The sequence below is a fragment of the Glossina fuscipes genome, unplaced genomic scaffold, assembly GCF_014805625.2.
Source record: "Glossina fuscipes isolate IAEA_lab_2018 unplaced genomic scaffold, Yale_Gfus_2 27, whole genome shotgun sequence".
NCBI lineage: Eukaryota > Metazoa > Arthropoda > Insecta > Diptera > Glossinidae > Glossina > Glossina fuscipes.
In genome coordinates this window covers 2826842-2843845 of record NW_023998422.1, presented here as the reverse complement: position 1 = coordinate 2843845, position 17004 = coordinate 2826842, and the positions used below count along the sequence as shown (strand labels likewise).

General features: G+C 34.0%; 1 protein-coding gene across 1 annotated transcript; it reads right to left on the bottom strand.

The window, feature by feature from the left end:
* Positions 1 to 10245: 10245 nt before the first annotated feature.
* LOC119635796 (odorant receptor 43a) lies at positions 10246 to 16622 on the bottom strand. The gene is made up of 9 exons (XM_038030801.1): positions 16569 to 16622; positions 16391 to 16424; positions 14160 to 14458; positions 13905 to 14046; positions 13526 to 13799; positions 10908 to 11007; positions 10741 to 10842; positions 10571 to 10678; positions 10246 to 10503 (listed from the first exon to the last, which is right to left on the bottom strand). Exons 1-9 carry the CDS (start codon positions 16620 to 16622, stop codon positions 10402 to 10404), a joined length of 1215 nt encoding a protein of 404 aa, XP_037886729.1. The 3' UTR covers positions 10246 to 10401.
* Positions 16623 to 17004: the final 382 nt, after the last annotated feature.

Sequence of the window (17004 nt, the reverse complement as noted above, 5' to 3'; positions counted from 1 at the left end):
CCAACGTCGAGTAAATGAAAAAGAAGGTGAAAATTGCTAAAAGTCATTGAGTCAAATTTTTGGTTTTTTTTTTTCCTTTTCCAGTCCTTCAGTGCTTTCGCAGAGGATGAGTTATACGCAAGCCAAGCCTCGCATTGCTGATGTTACTGTTGTTATTATTGTATCTACATATCTGTTACTATGTCTGTTAGACTGTGATAATAACGCAAAAATCGAAAAAGAAGAAAAACATGAAAAAATAAGAGAAAAGATAAATGCTTTTGTAATAAAATTATGCACAAACATTCACTATAGGATTGCGTTGCGTATTTACCCCCACAAATAAAAAATAAAAAAAAAGAATGAATTACGTCTTCGGCTCCACCTTGAGCGTGTACTGTTTACTCTATAACTTTTACCCTCAATTTTCGATTTTTTTTTTTCGTTTTTTTTCAGACAAGACTTTGTATAAATTTCGGATTTTATCCATTGTCTCGTAAAATTTCTGTTTCCTTTTTTCCTCCATTTTTTTTTTTTTTTTGTTTTTTTGCTTGACGAATATTTTCAGATTATTTTTAGTGATAAAATGTCTAAAGTATTTTTTATGACATGTGGATCGTAAAAATTCACCGACAATACATCATCATCGTCTTAATGGTTTAGATGTGATTTAAGGAAATTTTATTTGCGAATCGTTTGAGCGTAAAAAAAGGTTCAAGAACGCATTATATCTACTGTTTACCGTTTACTTGTTGATTTTTCCCTTTAGCACAGCAACAGACAACGACACATACATATATAAATGAAGTAAAAAAGTTTAAATACTGAAAAATGTTTGCTGTAAATATTTTATAAACAGATTTCACGATGAACGGAAGAGAGAAGTAATAAAATACATTAAATTTGAAACGAATTTTTAATATCTCGCCTCGACATTATTAGATACGTAAATATGAAACCGGAATTTGCCATAAATGGTCCTAAAGTGCATTTCTGATATTGTGCTAACCTTTTAGCTTGGACAAGAGGCAGTCCCAATACAAACACGTCTCGTAACGCAAACTTTTCAACTTTTCCAACAACGAGAATTGTCGCTTGCCCGAGCGATAAAAGAGAAACCCTTTCGCAAAGGAAAAGTTCATGGCTAGATTTCAGTATACCGTCCACATCGAGTGCAAGTTTGAATCACTTTGCCAAGAAGACGATAATCTGTGTTTGGTGAGACCATTGGGGGGCATTGTGTCTGCTACTAGCCGTAAAAGTGAAACGGTTAACACGAGACGCTACCAACAGCGTTGTTCAAATAACGAACAAAACATTAAAGAATGCAACATAAGATCCGTCCGTCCATCCATGCATACAGTAAAACCTGTTGGCGATACGTTAGAAAAACTAAATTGGGAAGTGTTAGTCCTACAATAGCTCAGCCACCAAACTCGATTACTACCTAATACCACATGGTACAGCCGCTAAGCAATGCTTCAGTTCGTACTAGAATTTACAAAAATGACCCAATGACTGGTTTGCTTCAAAAAAGCAACTGTTTTTTTTTTTTGTCGAGGCTGCCATAAATTTTCAGAGAGGTGTCTAGGCAGAATAACTGGCATTGGGCATACAATAAACGTGTATTTTCTGGACAAGAATTTGTGCTTCATATGTACATACCTAGTAAATAATATCAAAATGGAAAAAAAAACTCGTAGCATATTTTCAGTAAATTTTTAACTAACTTTTTTATTAGAGATATTTTACGCCTTGAGTTTATTCTTTTCTTTGCAAAACTCAGTTTATATTGCGTTTTATTTCCGCTTGCCTCACAATGAATTCAATACGAAAGTGGAGACAAAAGTTTTCATATTGGAACCTCTTAACACCCTTAGCCAAGTATGCGGCTAATTTCTATTCGTATTGAAGAAAACGATAATTTGCTAGTAAGGTATGCACTACAAAGGCTTTCAACGAGAAAACTACAAATTGTAGTTCTTGGCTGTACTTGTAAAGGTATTTACCGAGTAGGACTAAATACAAAAACAAGTCGGAAGAAAAGGTAAACGCTTCAGTGAAACCCCTCCCATCTCCGTTCCGCTAAACGAGTATATATTTTAAGCGCTGAAATTCTGCACCAATAACAAAATATACCACAGGCGTCAAATAATGCGGCTTTGACAAAGTGACGCTTGTCTAAGGCCATTTTCTTTCAGTTAATCTCTACAACACTGTAATAGTCAGCCGCTTTGGCGTTTTTATTACAAACAGAGCCACCAAGAAATTCCCCCGGGATTTGCTGTCAGGTATTGGACTGGCAAGTAAAATGCCAGAAGCTTCTTAATACCTTCGAAAGTAAAATGATCTGTCCGTTTGTCAGCCGGTTCGTCTATCCGCCTGTCTATCCGGTTTACGTTCAAGCTACAGACCGCTGTTTTTCAGATATTTTGATGAACTTTAATACACTGAGCGAATGCTGTTGAAAGTGATTCGAATCTGATCCTCTCCTCGCTTACTTCCCATACACCGTCTTATTTTGAAAAGTTTTTATGTAGGGTATTTAACGGGAAGGCGTGGCCAGTGTCTGTTAAATATAATAATAATGTTTTCACTTTTTTTATTTCATTTATTAAATGAATTCTTCTACAGAATACATCATTAGACAAAGCTGAAATATAACTTGTTTGAAAATATATGCCCACGCTGATGAATGTGTGAATATGTTCAATTTTTACAATTACAAGCTATATATGAAGAAAAAACTAAGGCTAACCTGGACAAATACTATAAGGGGCCTATGCAAATGCTACAATGCCTAAATTTATAAATTATTTGATTATGCATTGATCAATACTAAGAGATAAAGTATGTAATAACAGAGAATACACATATCGAAGACATAACCAGTTTGCAAAAACTATTATGCCCGGATTTGTCTGTGTTTACACAAAGTACGAAAAATTAGTCAGTGAGATACGTAATACAAAGATTTTCAATCATAGTAGTGTACGGAAGAGAGTAATCAACTAAGGAATAATAGTCACTGAGCATTTTGTTTGTTACCCGAAGCGGATTGAAAAACTCATAATTAGTTTAGCATTATGGTAGCTCGAAAAGAACAATATTATAAGTATATATATATGTACGTATATATATACTTAAGAATATAATATAACTTTAATCAACATCCGCGAAGACCTTAACAGCATAATATAAGTTTAAACGGTCTCCGCGGCAATCTTAGTGTCGACGACTATTTAATTTCATGCACTATTTTGCAAACATAAGAAGACGTTCTTTAGAAGATACTCGCAAATTCTTAATTGTTTTTAGGAAATTAATTAATTAAAAACTAAGAACTTTTCACCATTAATAAATTCGCGTAGACACTCTGCCATGAATGCAAACGATGCAAGCCATTGCCGTATTAGCGAGAATACGCAGATTAAAGTTACTTCCTTTTAATAACTTTTTCAATTATGCTTTGCATAACGCTGGCAAAGTATACTGCAAGGGTAAGAGTTCAGTTCTCTTCTTCTCATTGCCGGGAAAGGCTAAATGACAAAATCGTAAATTAATTGCGCTTAACGAATAGACAAACAAAGATGAGCTTGCAAATCTTTGCTCAAGTTGCGTATCTGTTTATAGTTACCACAAAGAGATTTGGGATTTTGCCAAAACATTTCCAATATACAGAGGGGAGATTATACGAATTATATACAAACTGGGAATTGAACAGTATCGAATTCTCAAATGATGTAGCCATCTCTATCAGTCCATCCGTCCATCCATCCATCAAATGTGTCTGCCTGTGATACACATTTTAACGGTAGCAAAAATTGAGATGTCGACTTTAAATATCGAGTCACGTCGATAAATGGGCACTCTCACGGTATACCACGAAATTGAAACTTGGGTTTTTTGTTTATTACCCTTACGCTATGTCGGGTAAAACAATTCAAAATTTTCACGTAAATTTTTTAGGTAATCAATCCTTCAGCACCTCTGCAAATAGAAAAGGAATCGGTCACGCGCATCCAACATTATAAAGCATCGAAATTCCTTTTCTCTCGATTTTCTGCTTTGTGGAAAAGTATGCGCCGAAGATCTACAAATGTACGTAATTTGGGTTAATAGAAGTACTTGAACCCAACTAAGCATGTCTGGATGTATGTTCGTCTGACGAAACTATCTAACTGTTCGCGATACCAAAACTTTCGTTTAAAGAACAAATTTGACTTATGTGCTCTTAATATCTTCAAGTAAATGCTTCTCTTAAAAATTCTTTAAAATTTAATTCCTTTACTGTAAAAGTTGTTGGTAATGGCTTCAACTACACATTTCTTTATGTCAGTTTGTAACAAAGTATGCAGCTTCGGGCGCTTGCATACAAATCATTGCAACCTAAAATAAACAAATTTAAAGGTTGCCCAACCTATGAGAAATCTTTAAAGTCCGCTTTCTCATCTTGCTTACTCTTCTTATTTTGGAAACAAAGACAGCTGCCTCTCTTACATACATAACATATGTATTGAGTAAATATGTAGAGAGATTGAATTCTTATCGATAAAATATTTACATTTGTTCGATAAAAGCAAAGAAAAAAGGCGATTTGCCAAGTTCATCATTTTGTTTGTAACGAGGAGAAAAATATGCATACACTTAAGTGACAGAGTGTCTTGAGTCCTGCAATGTTTTCCATCTGTTGTCTCTCCTTATTCTAATTCATAGAGACTTAATTCATTTCCATAAATGTTAGGAGATAAAGATATGAAATTATTCTACATATATAGACAATAAATGGAAGCATTCAGAATTCCTGGAAAAATGAAAGTCTTTAAAATCCCTAGCATGAAGGGATCACAAACAAGCAAAAAATTCTTCATATGTCAATTGAAATTCGTTTCGAGTCGAATGTAACTTTTTTTTATCGTATTTTGATTTCTGTTCATTATAAATATTTAAATTATTATAACATTTTGCTTTAATGTATGTTCATATGACTTATAGATGAATATCTACTCAAAGCATAGATTTCCTCTTCTGTCAGAGAATCAATGACAGTTGTTATGTTCAAATGCATTACAAATATTTTTTAATATATACATAATACACATAGATTAAATTCATATCGAATAGATCATAAGTAAGGGATACAGGAGGCAAAAATATTTCAGAGAGAATATGGTAGAAAAACACTTCGTACAAATAAAAAATCAGGCGCTATGTGTACCCTGAGACGAATTTTTAATATTCGCTACCTTAACACTATATTAATGCATGAAAACAGCATAGCAATTTTTTTAATTAGAGGCGTGTCAATATCTTTTACACTGAGTTGTTAGATGATCTGGAAATGACTAAATATTCGTATTAAAGTTTAAATCGACATCTGCTATGAGTTTCAATAAGTCATTGTCACATCTAACCCGAGATATAAATGTCAAAACAAAACGTTTCAAGAAGAGACGACGACAAAGAAAAATCACACGAATCGACAGGTAGGCACAAAAAAAAAACAAACTAACGCAACGGATGAACGGATGTATGGATGAATCAACGGACTAATGTATAAATATGGGAGAAGAACAATTGGGCAGACGGACGGACAAGCTTGCATATGTTTGGATAGGTACGCAATCGCACATATAATCGGACAATCGGCTGAAAATGGGGCCAAACAGACGAAGGGGAGAACGTACGGAAGTACCCACTGCCTTATGGACATAAGGACGGACAAACGTACAAATGCACAGACCGAGCGAATGGTCAAAAAAACAGCCGGACGGACAAGCGAACACTCGGACAGACAAACTTACGGGCAGGTGGACCTATGTGTGGGCAGACAAGCGAGAGAATATATGTATGAACCAATTGACTCGCATTCATACGAACGGACAGATGCATATGGACCTAAAGATTAACGTAGGGCCCCGCTGACGACTAAAATCTTGTGTTGATCAAGCTTTTCAATATCTTGTGATGTCTCTTATGTACATTTTTAAGCAGTGCAAACCGGAGGATAAATTTAATATATCGTCATCCTTGAGTGATGGATACAGAAATTTGTTATTTACAATCACAGACAATGTCAACAACAATAAAAATATTGAATGTGATGTATCCATGAATGTATGTGTACATTGCTTTATTACAGCAACAAGCTTAAGCAATGTCAGCAAAATATTTATTGTAAAAAATATAAATAATAATTTTACTTTTTTTTTTTGCAAACATGTACATAAGCTTATGATTATTATTATGATGATGGTGATGATGATAATAATAATGATGATGATGATAATGATGATGATAATAATGATGATAATGATAATGATTTTGAAAGTTATTTGCAAATATTCATCAAAGAAATTTCTGTTCTCTGACGATAAAGTTCAACGTTCATAGCTATGTATGTTTGTGCATATGAACATTAAACATTAAAATTTTCATAAAATGTCATACTGATAGGAAAGTAAATACTTTTATATGTACACATATAAACGTAAACATATACATATGAATGTAAATATATATTTCTATGGGCACATACGGATGTATATACATTTTGGTAATTACTAGAAAAAAATGGAATATATCGTCAATACTTGATAGCTCTTCAGGGTAAGAAACTTCGAACTTTAGAAAGTGAATTCTTTTTCCTGCTGAAAGCGACTATATTTCACCAACAAAATACTTACTTCCTATTACAGATTTTCATGCAAATGTAAGGCTAACAGTATTCCTATTAAAGCACTTGTGGCATAAAATTTTATATAAGAGCGAGTAGAAGAGAAAGATAAAGCTTTCTTTTGTTATTAGTTTGGCATGCCTGATAAAAGGAAGGATAAGAAAAAGTTATGTTCATCATAGGTGGGCCATGAAGGAACCAATTATATATCCTTTATATAGTATCGTATAGAGCTTGGCTCGCAACATTCGAAATATTAACGCCTTGACTTAGACAAAAAGAAGAAATTTACGGGCCTTCTGATGGTTGTAAGTGGAGCCTTTAATCATTTCATCTAATTTTGAAACGCTAGCGTTCGCGTATTGCACGGAATACCAAAATCAGGTTCATTTTTCTGGGCAATTATTTCAGCACCTTCTCGTGATTTCAATACATCGGGGAATAGTAGTCAAACACCGAGATAAGACAAGCAGGTAGACAATCTCAGACTAAAACAAGGCTGCACATCTACGACCACTGTTCCTCCTCCTTCTCCCCCCCACCCTCTCCGGCTGTCAGCATATCTATCTTAAGGAATATCCGAAGCCCTTTTTCTTTCGGTGTAGCATAATTCTTCGGTTCAGGTGCACAACTAAGTTCACTGTGTTCAAATTTCTTGCTTTATAAGATCTACCTGTCGCGTTCATTTCTCCCGAAAATTTAGATATAGAAAATTCGGAGAATAGATCGAGAAATAGTAGTTACACACTGAGATAAGACCAATGGATGGACAATAAAAACTGTTGGGTTAAGCTTAAGTAGCATATATAAAATACATTTTCGAATATTCTTCCATTAGACTAAGATTTCTAATATCGAAAGGTATTCGAAATTCAATTGAAACTAATTTCACGTCAGCTTAAGTGGTTTGCATCGACACATTTTTCACAAATTATTGATTATATTAAGCTTTCAAAATCTTTATCAGAAAGCCTTGGCTGTAAATTATTCTCTTGCGAAAAATTAACAATTGTCTATAACTTGTAATCAGAAAACTATGTAGCAAAAATTCCATATTAAAAAATCAAAGGCGGGCTTTTCCAATCAACAGTCGTTTTCTTAAGTAAACTTAAACTTGACGTTGCTTCAGGCGAACTGCAAGTTTTAATAATAAAATTAATTTTTATTTACCTTTTGTTAAAAACAAAAAACATTTTCAGTTCACAACAACAGAAAAGTGCATGAAATTGAAAGTTGTAAACATCGTTTCTCTCTATGTTTGCTTACTTTGCAACTATGGTACTCGTGTTTGCAAGAACGGCTCCTCTATTGATATAATTCAAGGAGCGAGCTGTGTCTTTACTCGTTCTTTACGTAAATTCAGTTGAGAAGATTTATATCCACAACTGAGTTTGGATTGGAGCGCTGCAGCGTCGGTTCCTATAAAGTGAGATCCTCAGGCGCTAAGAAGTGCCGATGTGAAAGAGTTGAGCTGCAAGTAGCTACTTAGGACGCCTTGAAGTTGCCAGTTACTTGGTTTGGAAGAGTTCGACACCCTGGTATGTGTTTAGTGGAAGAATTAATCAATTTTTTGCTGTGATTACTGTAAAATTGTTGACACGTAAATAGTTTTGTCTTTAATATGACTTTTAATTATTTTACAGCCCTGACCACATAAGTGGTAAACACATTTCACTGTTGCAATAAGTTAAACTTTTCATTAGAATAAAAACAAATTTTCGTATTCTTCAAAACCAACAGGTGCAAAAACCAGTGTGAGAAATTTAACTTTATTTTGAGATACAGTTTAGCCCTAATTGTGCTACGTCCAAAAATTTCTAAAAAAAGGAAAAAAATGAATAAATACAGTAGTGGGACACGTTCCACTACTAAATACCCCGTACCACTTCGTTTAATATACTTATTCATATAATAACTTTTCAAAATAAGCCTTTATGGGAAGAGTGTTCGAAAAAGTGCTCTTATCCGAACAATCGTCAAATGGTGTTCGGCCTTCGGTGAATACTTGTCAGTGTACCAAATTTCATCAAAAGTTGTAGTTTAAGCGCAAGAACACACGATGGACTTAAGGACAGACAAATTTAATATACCCGTGTGTCGATAGTGGTGTAGGATAAAGAAAGCAGCACAAATTAGTAAAGAAAGCCCCGCAAGACACAGATCTGTTTTATACACGCTACTGAAACTGGTCTGCCGAAACGAAGCCACGAAACGGCTCACTATTCACCTTTATGATAAGCTTTTTGGCGTAAATTTCTGTTACTTATATGACAATGGCTGTAATATGAGAGCTTAGCGAATTTCCATGTTTATGCTTATGTTGCAAAAAATTACATAAACCAGCTGAATAGTAACTTCAAAACACATATATAAGGTCAGTCATCTCGAAGATGTATTGAATACGATTTTTTTTTTCTCTTCTCTCTTTTCATTCATTCATTCTAAAACACCTAAGTTGCGTTTGCTTAAAGAATTCGTAGTTTTTTTTTTAGACCTGCTAAGCATTATGCCATATGCTAACGTATCATGAAACTTGAAAGTAGAAGTAATAGCGCATTTTTACTTCACTTGATTATTTTCGCTTTACAGCAACAAAATCTTAACAAATATCGTTTAGCGGTTTTATTAAATTCTTGCGAAATAACTGTAAAGTCTACAAAGCATTCTAGTCTTTGCGAAGTTCTAGGAGACTTACCAAGTTCTTCTTCTTTTTTTTTTCACAAATGCATTCAATATGTTTTTGAACATGATGAACAGTAAAGCATTGTGTTTAGATTAATTCACACTAAGCTATAATTAAGTAAATGGTTATTTTCAAATTAACGTCTTTATGCTTTATGAGGTAATATGTTTAACTATTTTAACTATTATTACACTGCAGTGTAATATTCGGTTTAATACTTCGTATTAGTGTCAAATGAACGGCAGATATCGTACAATAGATGCGCATGAACTTATTCCGTATTATTTGCAGATGCATTTTTAATTTGATGGTGCACTTTATTTATAGCAACACATTAACGCAACATTGTTGATAGTGATTACAGATGACGCTTACCGTAGAGAGATTCTTGCAATTTTCATTCCAAATTCTCTTCGCAATAATAGCAACAACAACAGCAGCAGCAGCTAAACAATTTTACCCCCAGAGAGATCTAAGCTCACGTAGTTGAGCAAGTTTGTTCCTACACTAAAGCAATTTAAAGCTCATTAGCTGTAAATTGTTTTTTACATTTTCATACCCCACAAAGGTATGCTAAACTTATGAGGATGTACGTAACTTCCAGAAGGACTTGAACTAGACACATCTTTTCTTATGCCAATCGATTCAGAATCACTTTTTGCATTGGTTTAAGCTTGTCTGTCGATCCGTCTGCTTATCTTCTTTGCTTGTGTGCAACCTAACTCGCCGTACCTTTTGAGATATTTTGATGAAATTTGGTACACCGATGTAACTTCGTTCAAGGACGAACCGTAAAAAAATTGATTCGGATCGAACCACTTTTCTGACCACTTTCCATATAATGCCTTATTTTAAAAACTGTAGGATGGTGTAGAGTATTTATCGGTGGGGCGTGACGCGACATAGTTTTTGTTACTTGCTTCAAAACATTCTAAATGTTCTTTCTCTTCATAAACAGCTTTCGTAGTAAATCGTAGCATAAAATTAAAAGAAAAGCATCAAGTGCAGGCGAAGAAACGTATGATTAAAAACTTTCCACCTTAGAGCTACGAGTTTAATGCATTTAACCATAAAGTCCGCGTAGCATAGTGAAATAAGTGTAGGATGTATTAAGCAATGATTGAAATGTAGTCAAAGTCATGGGATAAACGTTACCCACCATTATCTAGAAATTAAAACAAATGTAAATAAATATTCAACAGTTAGTCATTGTTATTATAAAGTAGCACTACCTGCAAAGGTTGTTGTGATTGCATGATAAATAATAAAATTGTTTTACGAAAACGTTTACTACAATTATACCAGGGTAACGCATAAGCTGTCTCAGACACTTGGACACTCTGCAACAATAGAAAGTTGATGCTCACTTCCGATTAAGACTAAACCTTAAACGATAACCTACCTCCATAATCACTTCGTTCGCATGCCAATAGTAGGTAAACAGAACGTACAACATTGTCAAAATGTACATCACAATCGAAATAATTTGTGTGGATGAATCAATCTGAAAAAATAATTTAGTGAAAATTAAAGAATTTGTAAAACAACAATAACAACAAGAAAACTTGCAATATTCATGCAAAATAGCAACGAACATATAATCGCCCCGAATAAAAGAAACTCTACGCAAACAATGTATGTAACCAAAATGTTGAAATTCTTCACGTATCTGCAAAAAGAAAAAAAACCAAACATCAAAATTGAATAAATTGAAAAGAAGAGGAAGAAGACTTAGTCTTAAAAAATAGTGCAATTGGATTGGCTTAGTTACATTCGGTTTAGAGCACACGTGTGCTTTCTTTATAACCTACACCACAAGAGTATATTAACCTTGTGCGGATGAAGCCACCGTTCATTATACTGGAGAATTCCGAATAACTTTCTGAATCGATTCTGATCGTCTGTCTGTCCATATTATTTCTGGTGTTCAATGTACAAGTCGCGATTTTTCGAGGCATTTTGATGAAATTCGGTACACCAACCTGTTTTAGCCCAAGAGATATTGGTATTTGCAAATGGTTCGGACCGAGTGATGGCTTTTTCGATCTCTTCCTCCGCAACGCTTTATTTTGAAAAATTATTCTATGAATAATTGTAGACTGGGGTGGGGTATTTAACGGCTGTCTGTGGCCTACTATGGTCTTCTCAGTCATTTAAACTTGATTCCAGGTCTTGCTGGATGTACTGAACAACATTATTCCAATTCAATTTATTTACTTTCTTCCGTATTAGAACAATATCGTTAAGTAATTATGGATATAAAATTAAGTGTTCAAGAATGTTTTGCCTTTTACTGTTTAAGTATTCATAATAAACGAGGAGTTGCAGGAGAAAAGGTCGTACGGGTATTCCGTTTATAGCGCAGGAAATAGTCGAAAGGAGTAACTTTTTTTTCTTAATATATGTGCAACCGATCATCCAACCTATAAGTCGCAGAGTGATTTGAGGGCGCAGCTCTTTACAGCATTTTCACGTGTTATTAATAAATAAGTTTTTTATGTAAATAACTGATTCCTATTGTTTAATTATTCTATTGATTATTAATTTATAACGAAATTTAAAATGCTTGCAGAGTTGAGAATTTTACCCCTAAATTTCTTCATTCCACGTAATTTATTTTATAAGTTTTGAAATTTAAAGCTTTAGAGACTTGTCAAAATAAGGCAGACAATGTCTATTCACTAAATGCACAACAATTTGACGGGACTAAATAAAGTATAGTTTTACAATAATGTTATTTTAAACTTAATATAAGATAGGAAGCGAAGGGAAGAAGGAACAAAAATAACAAGAATGCTTTCGTTCCTAGCACTAATTGTCTAAAGAATTCCACTGGTATTGGCAGCAAAGTTGTCAGCTTAAGTTTGTAAGAAAAAAGAAAAGTCAAAAAAGTCTTAAGGCACTCTATAATGAGTTAGAAACTCTCTGTCCACGCTTAGTTCAACTGAATTTTTGCTCAAGCAATGAATTACTGGTTGTTGCAGACAAGACACACGTGCAAGAAGGAGAACACTTGAAGGTAGACCTTTAAATGCTCCTCTTTGAAGGTCTGTTATAAAAGCTTAGGAAAACGCGGCCCTTAGTGTAATTGAAGAATGAACTACACTTAAGAAGCATACCACGTAAACTCAAATATCGGTAAATCTAATTACAGGGTTAGCCGGAGGTTGTTGTTTTATTTAAATTTCTGATTGCCATAGTTGTAAGTAAGGTGGCTTGCATCGTGGGCGTAATTAAAGCTCGGCCAATTCTAACTTTGATTGGCTAGAGCAAGTTTAAGAAACTAAGATGTTTTACAGCACAACTTCAAATTGAATCAAAGGTTGATTCCTAGATGCATCAATACGAACAAAAAAAAAAGATTTACACCATTTTCCAAACTAAAGAATCATATATTCCGTAGCCTATATAAATACATTGATATTATGTGTGGAATATGGCCATTCCCATATAAATAAAGCACAGACAGACAGACATTATTAACATCTAAATGAAATTTTAATTTTGCCTCTGCAAGCACGTTTATAAATTGCAGAATTTTCTACATGTTTTTCTCCCTAATGTAGCCATTTATTAATATTATGCATAACTAAGCAAAGCGTTTAACAAATATGATGAAATAAAAATAAAAAATATTAAATACTAGGCCAAGGAAAAAGTTAGTGGCGTTTCTTCTTGTACGAGAAGAACTGTAACGTGATTTTGGTGGCACTACGCCTCTCCAAACAGTACGTACGCAGTACGCAAAAAAATCATACAATTCCATCGAAAGTAATTTCGGTTTCACAATAAGCCGTTATTTAAAAGAGAAACCCTACATTTTGCAATGTCACTTCGATCAGAACCATATTGTTCGCAGGATAAGTGTTATGCTATTTCGGGTACTGAAACTACTGCCATACACTAATCCTAATTAAAGTATGGCTTACCGTACTAGGAATTGAATCCGTGTCCCGAATGTGCGGATATGATTGTCTTGCTTCCTAACCATTTGTCTAGGCGGTGACCCGATAATATATAATTTAAAGGAGAAGAATAATGCCTTCATGAATAAGGCAAAAAAAAAACGCCACGAACTTTTTCCTTTCTTCCTTGTATTGTGAGATAAACGTATAAATTAAATAAACATCCTGAAGCCTATGAAAAAAGAGCTCTAAAACCAATTTCGCCCTAATTGATAAACTTACCTTGCTATACGCGAATAATAGGTTATGCATGCGGTTAAAGCTGCGAACTGATGCTCTTCCGTTTGATAATTATACAAAAACATGCTATTCATTCGATGCTGTAAAACCTTTAGAGCTGTTTTAGCAAATATTGCGAACGATGCAAACAGACTAACAAACGGCATATACATCGTTGTCAAAATGATAGGAGTCGGAAATTGGAAAATGTAAAAAATTTCATAGATTGGGGAAGCGGTCATATCCACACCAGGTATCGCCACGCCAAAGGGATGAACTGAATGAATTAAAAAAAAAAAAAAAAAGAAGGGAAAACCGAACAAAGCTTTACAAAGAAAAAACAACAACAACCAGCAAACAAACTAAAGAAAAGTAAACTTACCTCTACCCTCGCACAGTAACGGATAGATCAATGCACCAATTATATCGAAAAATGAAGCGGTTAAATTGAAAATTGATATTTTGCGTACAGTGGTGGTGGCTGCTCTTAACAAGTCTCTGCCGTAAGTATCATCTTTGCTTTCCTTTAAAATGCATGGCAGCACAAAAAAAACAATGAAAAAAGAGAAGGAAAACTTAGATATTGACAAAGGCAACGGTCGGTCTATCGTTGCATTTAGTCATGTGTACCGCTTACACTTATTTCTATATCACGATACATTTCCGTCAATTCTAAAAGGAATGCCTCGAACTTATCGCGATTGATAATAACGAGGCACGTACGCAACAAAGCATCAAATATTGCTGCTGCAAAAAATGTATTGAGTATAAACGGAGCCAAATCGCCCCACATCCGAAGCAAATACACAAACTGCATGATATTCATTACACAGACCGGCAACACAAACACGTATACACGCCAAGCATGTTCACGATCCGGAAATATAACCGACAAATATTTCCACACTTTTACATTTATCTCCAGCATTGGATTGTCTTCCAATTTTAAGGAATGCGATGACATTTGTTTTTTTTTCCTATTTTCGTTTTTACTTTTACGTAACCAAAAGAAGGAAATGAAAATTTAAAGAATAAGAGCAACAAAGCCAAGATAACAAACCGCATAAAATGCTTAAGTAAACGGAAACGGAAATGTAACGAATCAAGTGTTCATGTATATATATATATATATATATGTATATACGATAGCAATCAAATATTGAATGTCTCTATAAATGGTTGGCACGTCTATCTCTATTGAGGCTTGAAACAAATTTGCCACTTAAATATCCTTAAGTGTTATTTGGCAAACGGCATTATCACTAATTGAGGCCATATACGCGCTCGTAAAATGAAAATTAATTTCATGTTAAATAACAGGGTATTTGGAGCTCTTAAAACGGCCAATTAGTGCAAGTATCAATTTTGCTAATTGAATGTGTGAGAGTGTCGTTGTAGTATACATGTACTAGCACTGTAATACCTTTTCAGAAAATTTTTACTTTGCATAGATTTTACTAATTGTATATGTGGTTATGCAGTGCCTGCTATCTGCAGAACTATTCTCTCATAACAATTTAGGGATTAAGTAAAGTAAAACGACTGTATGTAGCATATTAATGCAGTTAAATATGTCCCCTGAGTGATTGGTCATATAAACGAAACGAACGATGTATGCGTATAGTCATGTACATATAAATAGCGCTATTTAAATCAAAATTTTAACAAAAAATTTTTCACTACATAACCAATATATTTTCTTGGTCAGTCTTTATTTTCTAAGTATCGAATATTTCAATATTTTTATATCCTACACAACTTGAGATGCAGGTTATGTTGACTTTGCGCGAGTCTTTATTATTAGAATACGTTCTGAAGCAATCTAAGCCTGTCTGTCCGTCTGTCCATGTTATTGTGTTCAACCTGCGGGTCGCCCTTGTTGGGTACGTTGCCCCACGAACGGAAATCTCCCCGAATTGGTAACGAGCCGTGGCCTACTCTAACTCTTCTAATTGCTTTAAATGAGTTGTTCTTCTATGTTCACTCAAAATAGTTATAAATAAGAAAAATCGAAAGATTTGTTATATATATTATTGCTATATATTATTTTAAATACAAATACAAATGCCATGCAGGTTAGTGACCACGCATTCAAAAATGCAGAAAATGTTGACTAAAGAGTGATAGCACGAAAAACAACAGAATGCCAATTGGTTCAGCGACTGATTACATTGTAATACCCTGTAAAAGACCACCAGCACTGGTTATCGTTTGCAAATTCGATAGCATAGCGTTCCATAGCCTGCATGGCAACAGGACCTCATTTGTTTAAGTTTCATGCCCCTCTTACTGGCTCAATTTTCCATGCAAGTATCGAGGCTGTCTTGTGTGAGTAATTTGATGCAGCTGATCTTGATGTATCTGCTGGAGCATGTTTTTGGAGATGACACACAGGAATCGAAGAACATATGTTGTGACGTGATCCTTTCTTTTTAGTGCGCATAGTCCGATATAGTACATGCTACTTACGTGTCCATGGCTGTATAATCATTAAGTCAAATATAAGATAAAGCAAAAAGCTTCAAAAGCTATCATTATTACAAAATTCTTAAGTGTTTTCAAATTGTTTCGCATTTTTTGTTATTTATTTATTTATTACTTATTAGCTATTAACCAACCTGAACTTAAACAATTCGATAGATTTTCTATGAACCGTTTATATGAAAAATTTGAAGCTAAAACTCAACACAATTTCAATGGAAAAATAAAAGATAAATAAGAAAAGAATAAGTAAATAAGTAAATAAATTTCAAAAGTATAAGTAAAAAAAGTACAAATAAACATTAGGAACAACAATTAAATAAAAGAAGAGAACATAATAAGAAAATTAAAAACATCAAAACAAAAAGAAAAGCAAACATGTTTTACTTACAACACTGTTTAACCCCAATGACGATTTCAGCTCAGAATATCCGCGATAGCAATTTTAACTCTGAATATTCCCTATAACAATCGTAAAGTAAAATGGAAGCCATTAAATTCACAGAACACCTTTTTTCCAATACTGTTTCTCCATGTTTTATTAACGCTTTTTTGGACAACATACCAATGAAAAGAAATTAAATTCCCTAGTTGCGATACCAGTTCCTACTATTAACATTATTTTGGTCGAAATTTTACAGTTAAAGCAAAACACATCTTATAAATAATTTTTTTTTGTTATTGTTTTTTTTCAACATATAACTTACTAGGAAAAAAGGTATTCTGCAAGACAAATGATATAAAAAAACCGCTAACCTTTTTAAAAAACTGAGTGGGTGGTTAAACGGGTCCAAACTCGTTCACGAGTACACATAATCGCTCTCAACTCAAAAGAAGTGCGCTACAACCGTAACCCTAGCCTTGATCCAAAAAAATTAAACTTTTTTCGGCAGATCTCGTCCTTTGATCTTTTTCTTCAATCACAAATAGTTTCAGAATAGAAGCCATTGAATAACTGGTTCGATTATAGATACATATAGATAGATATAGAGTGATCTCAC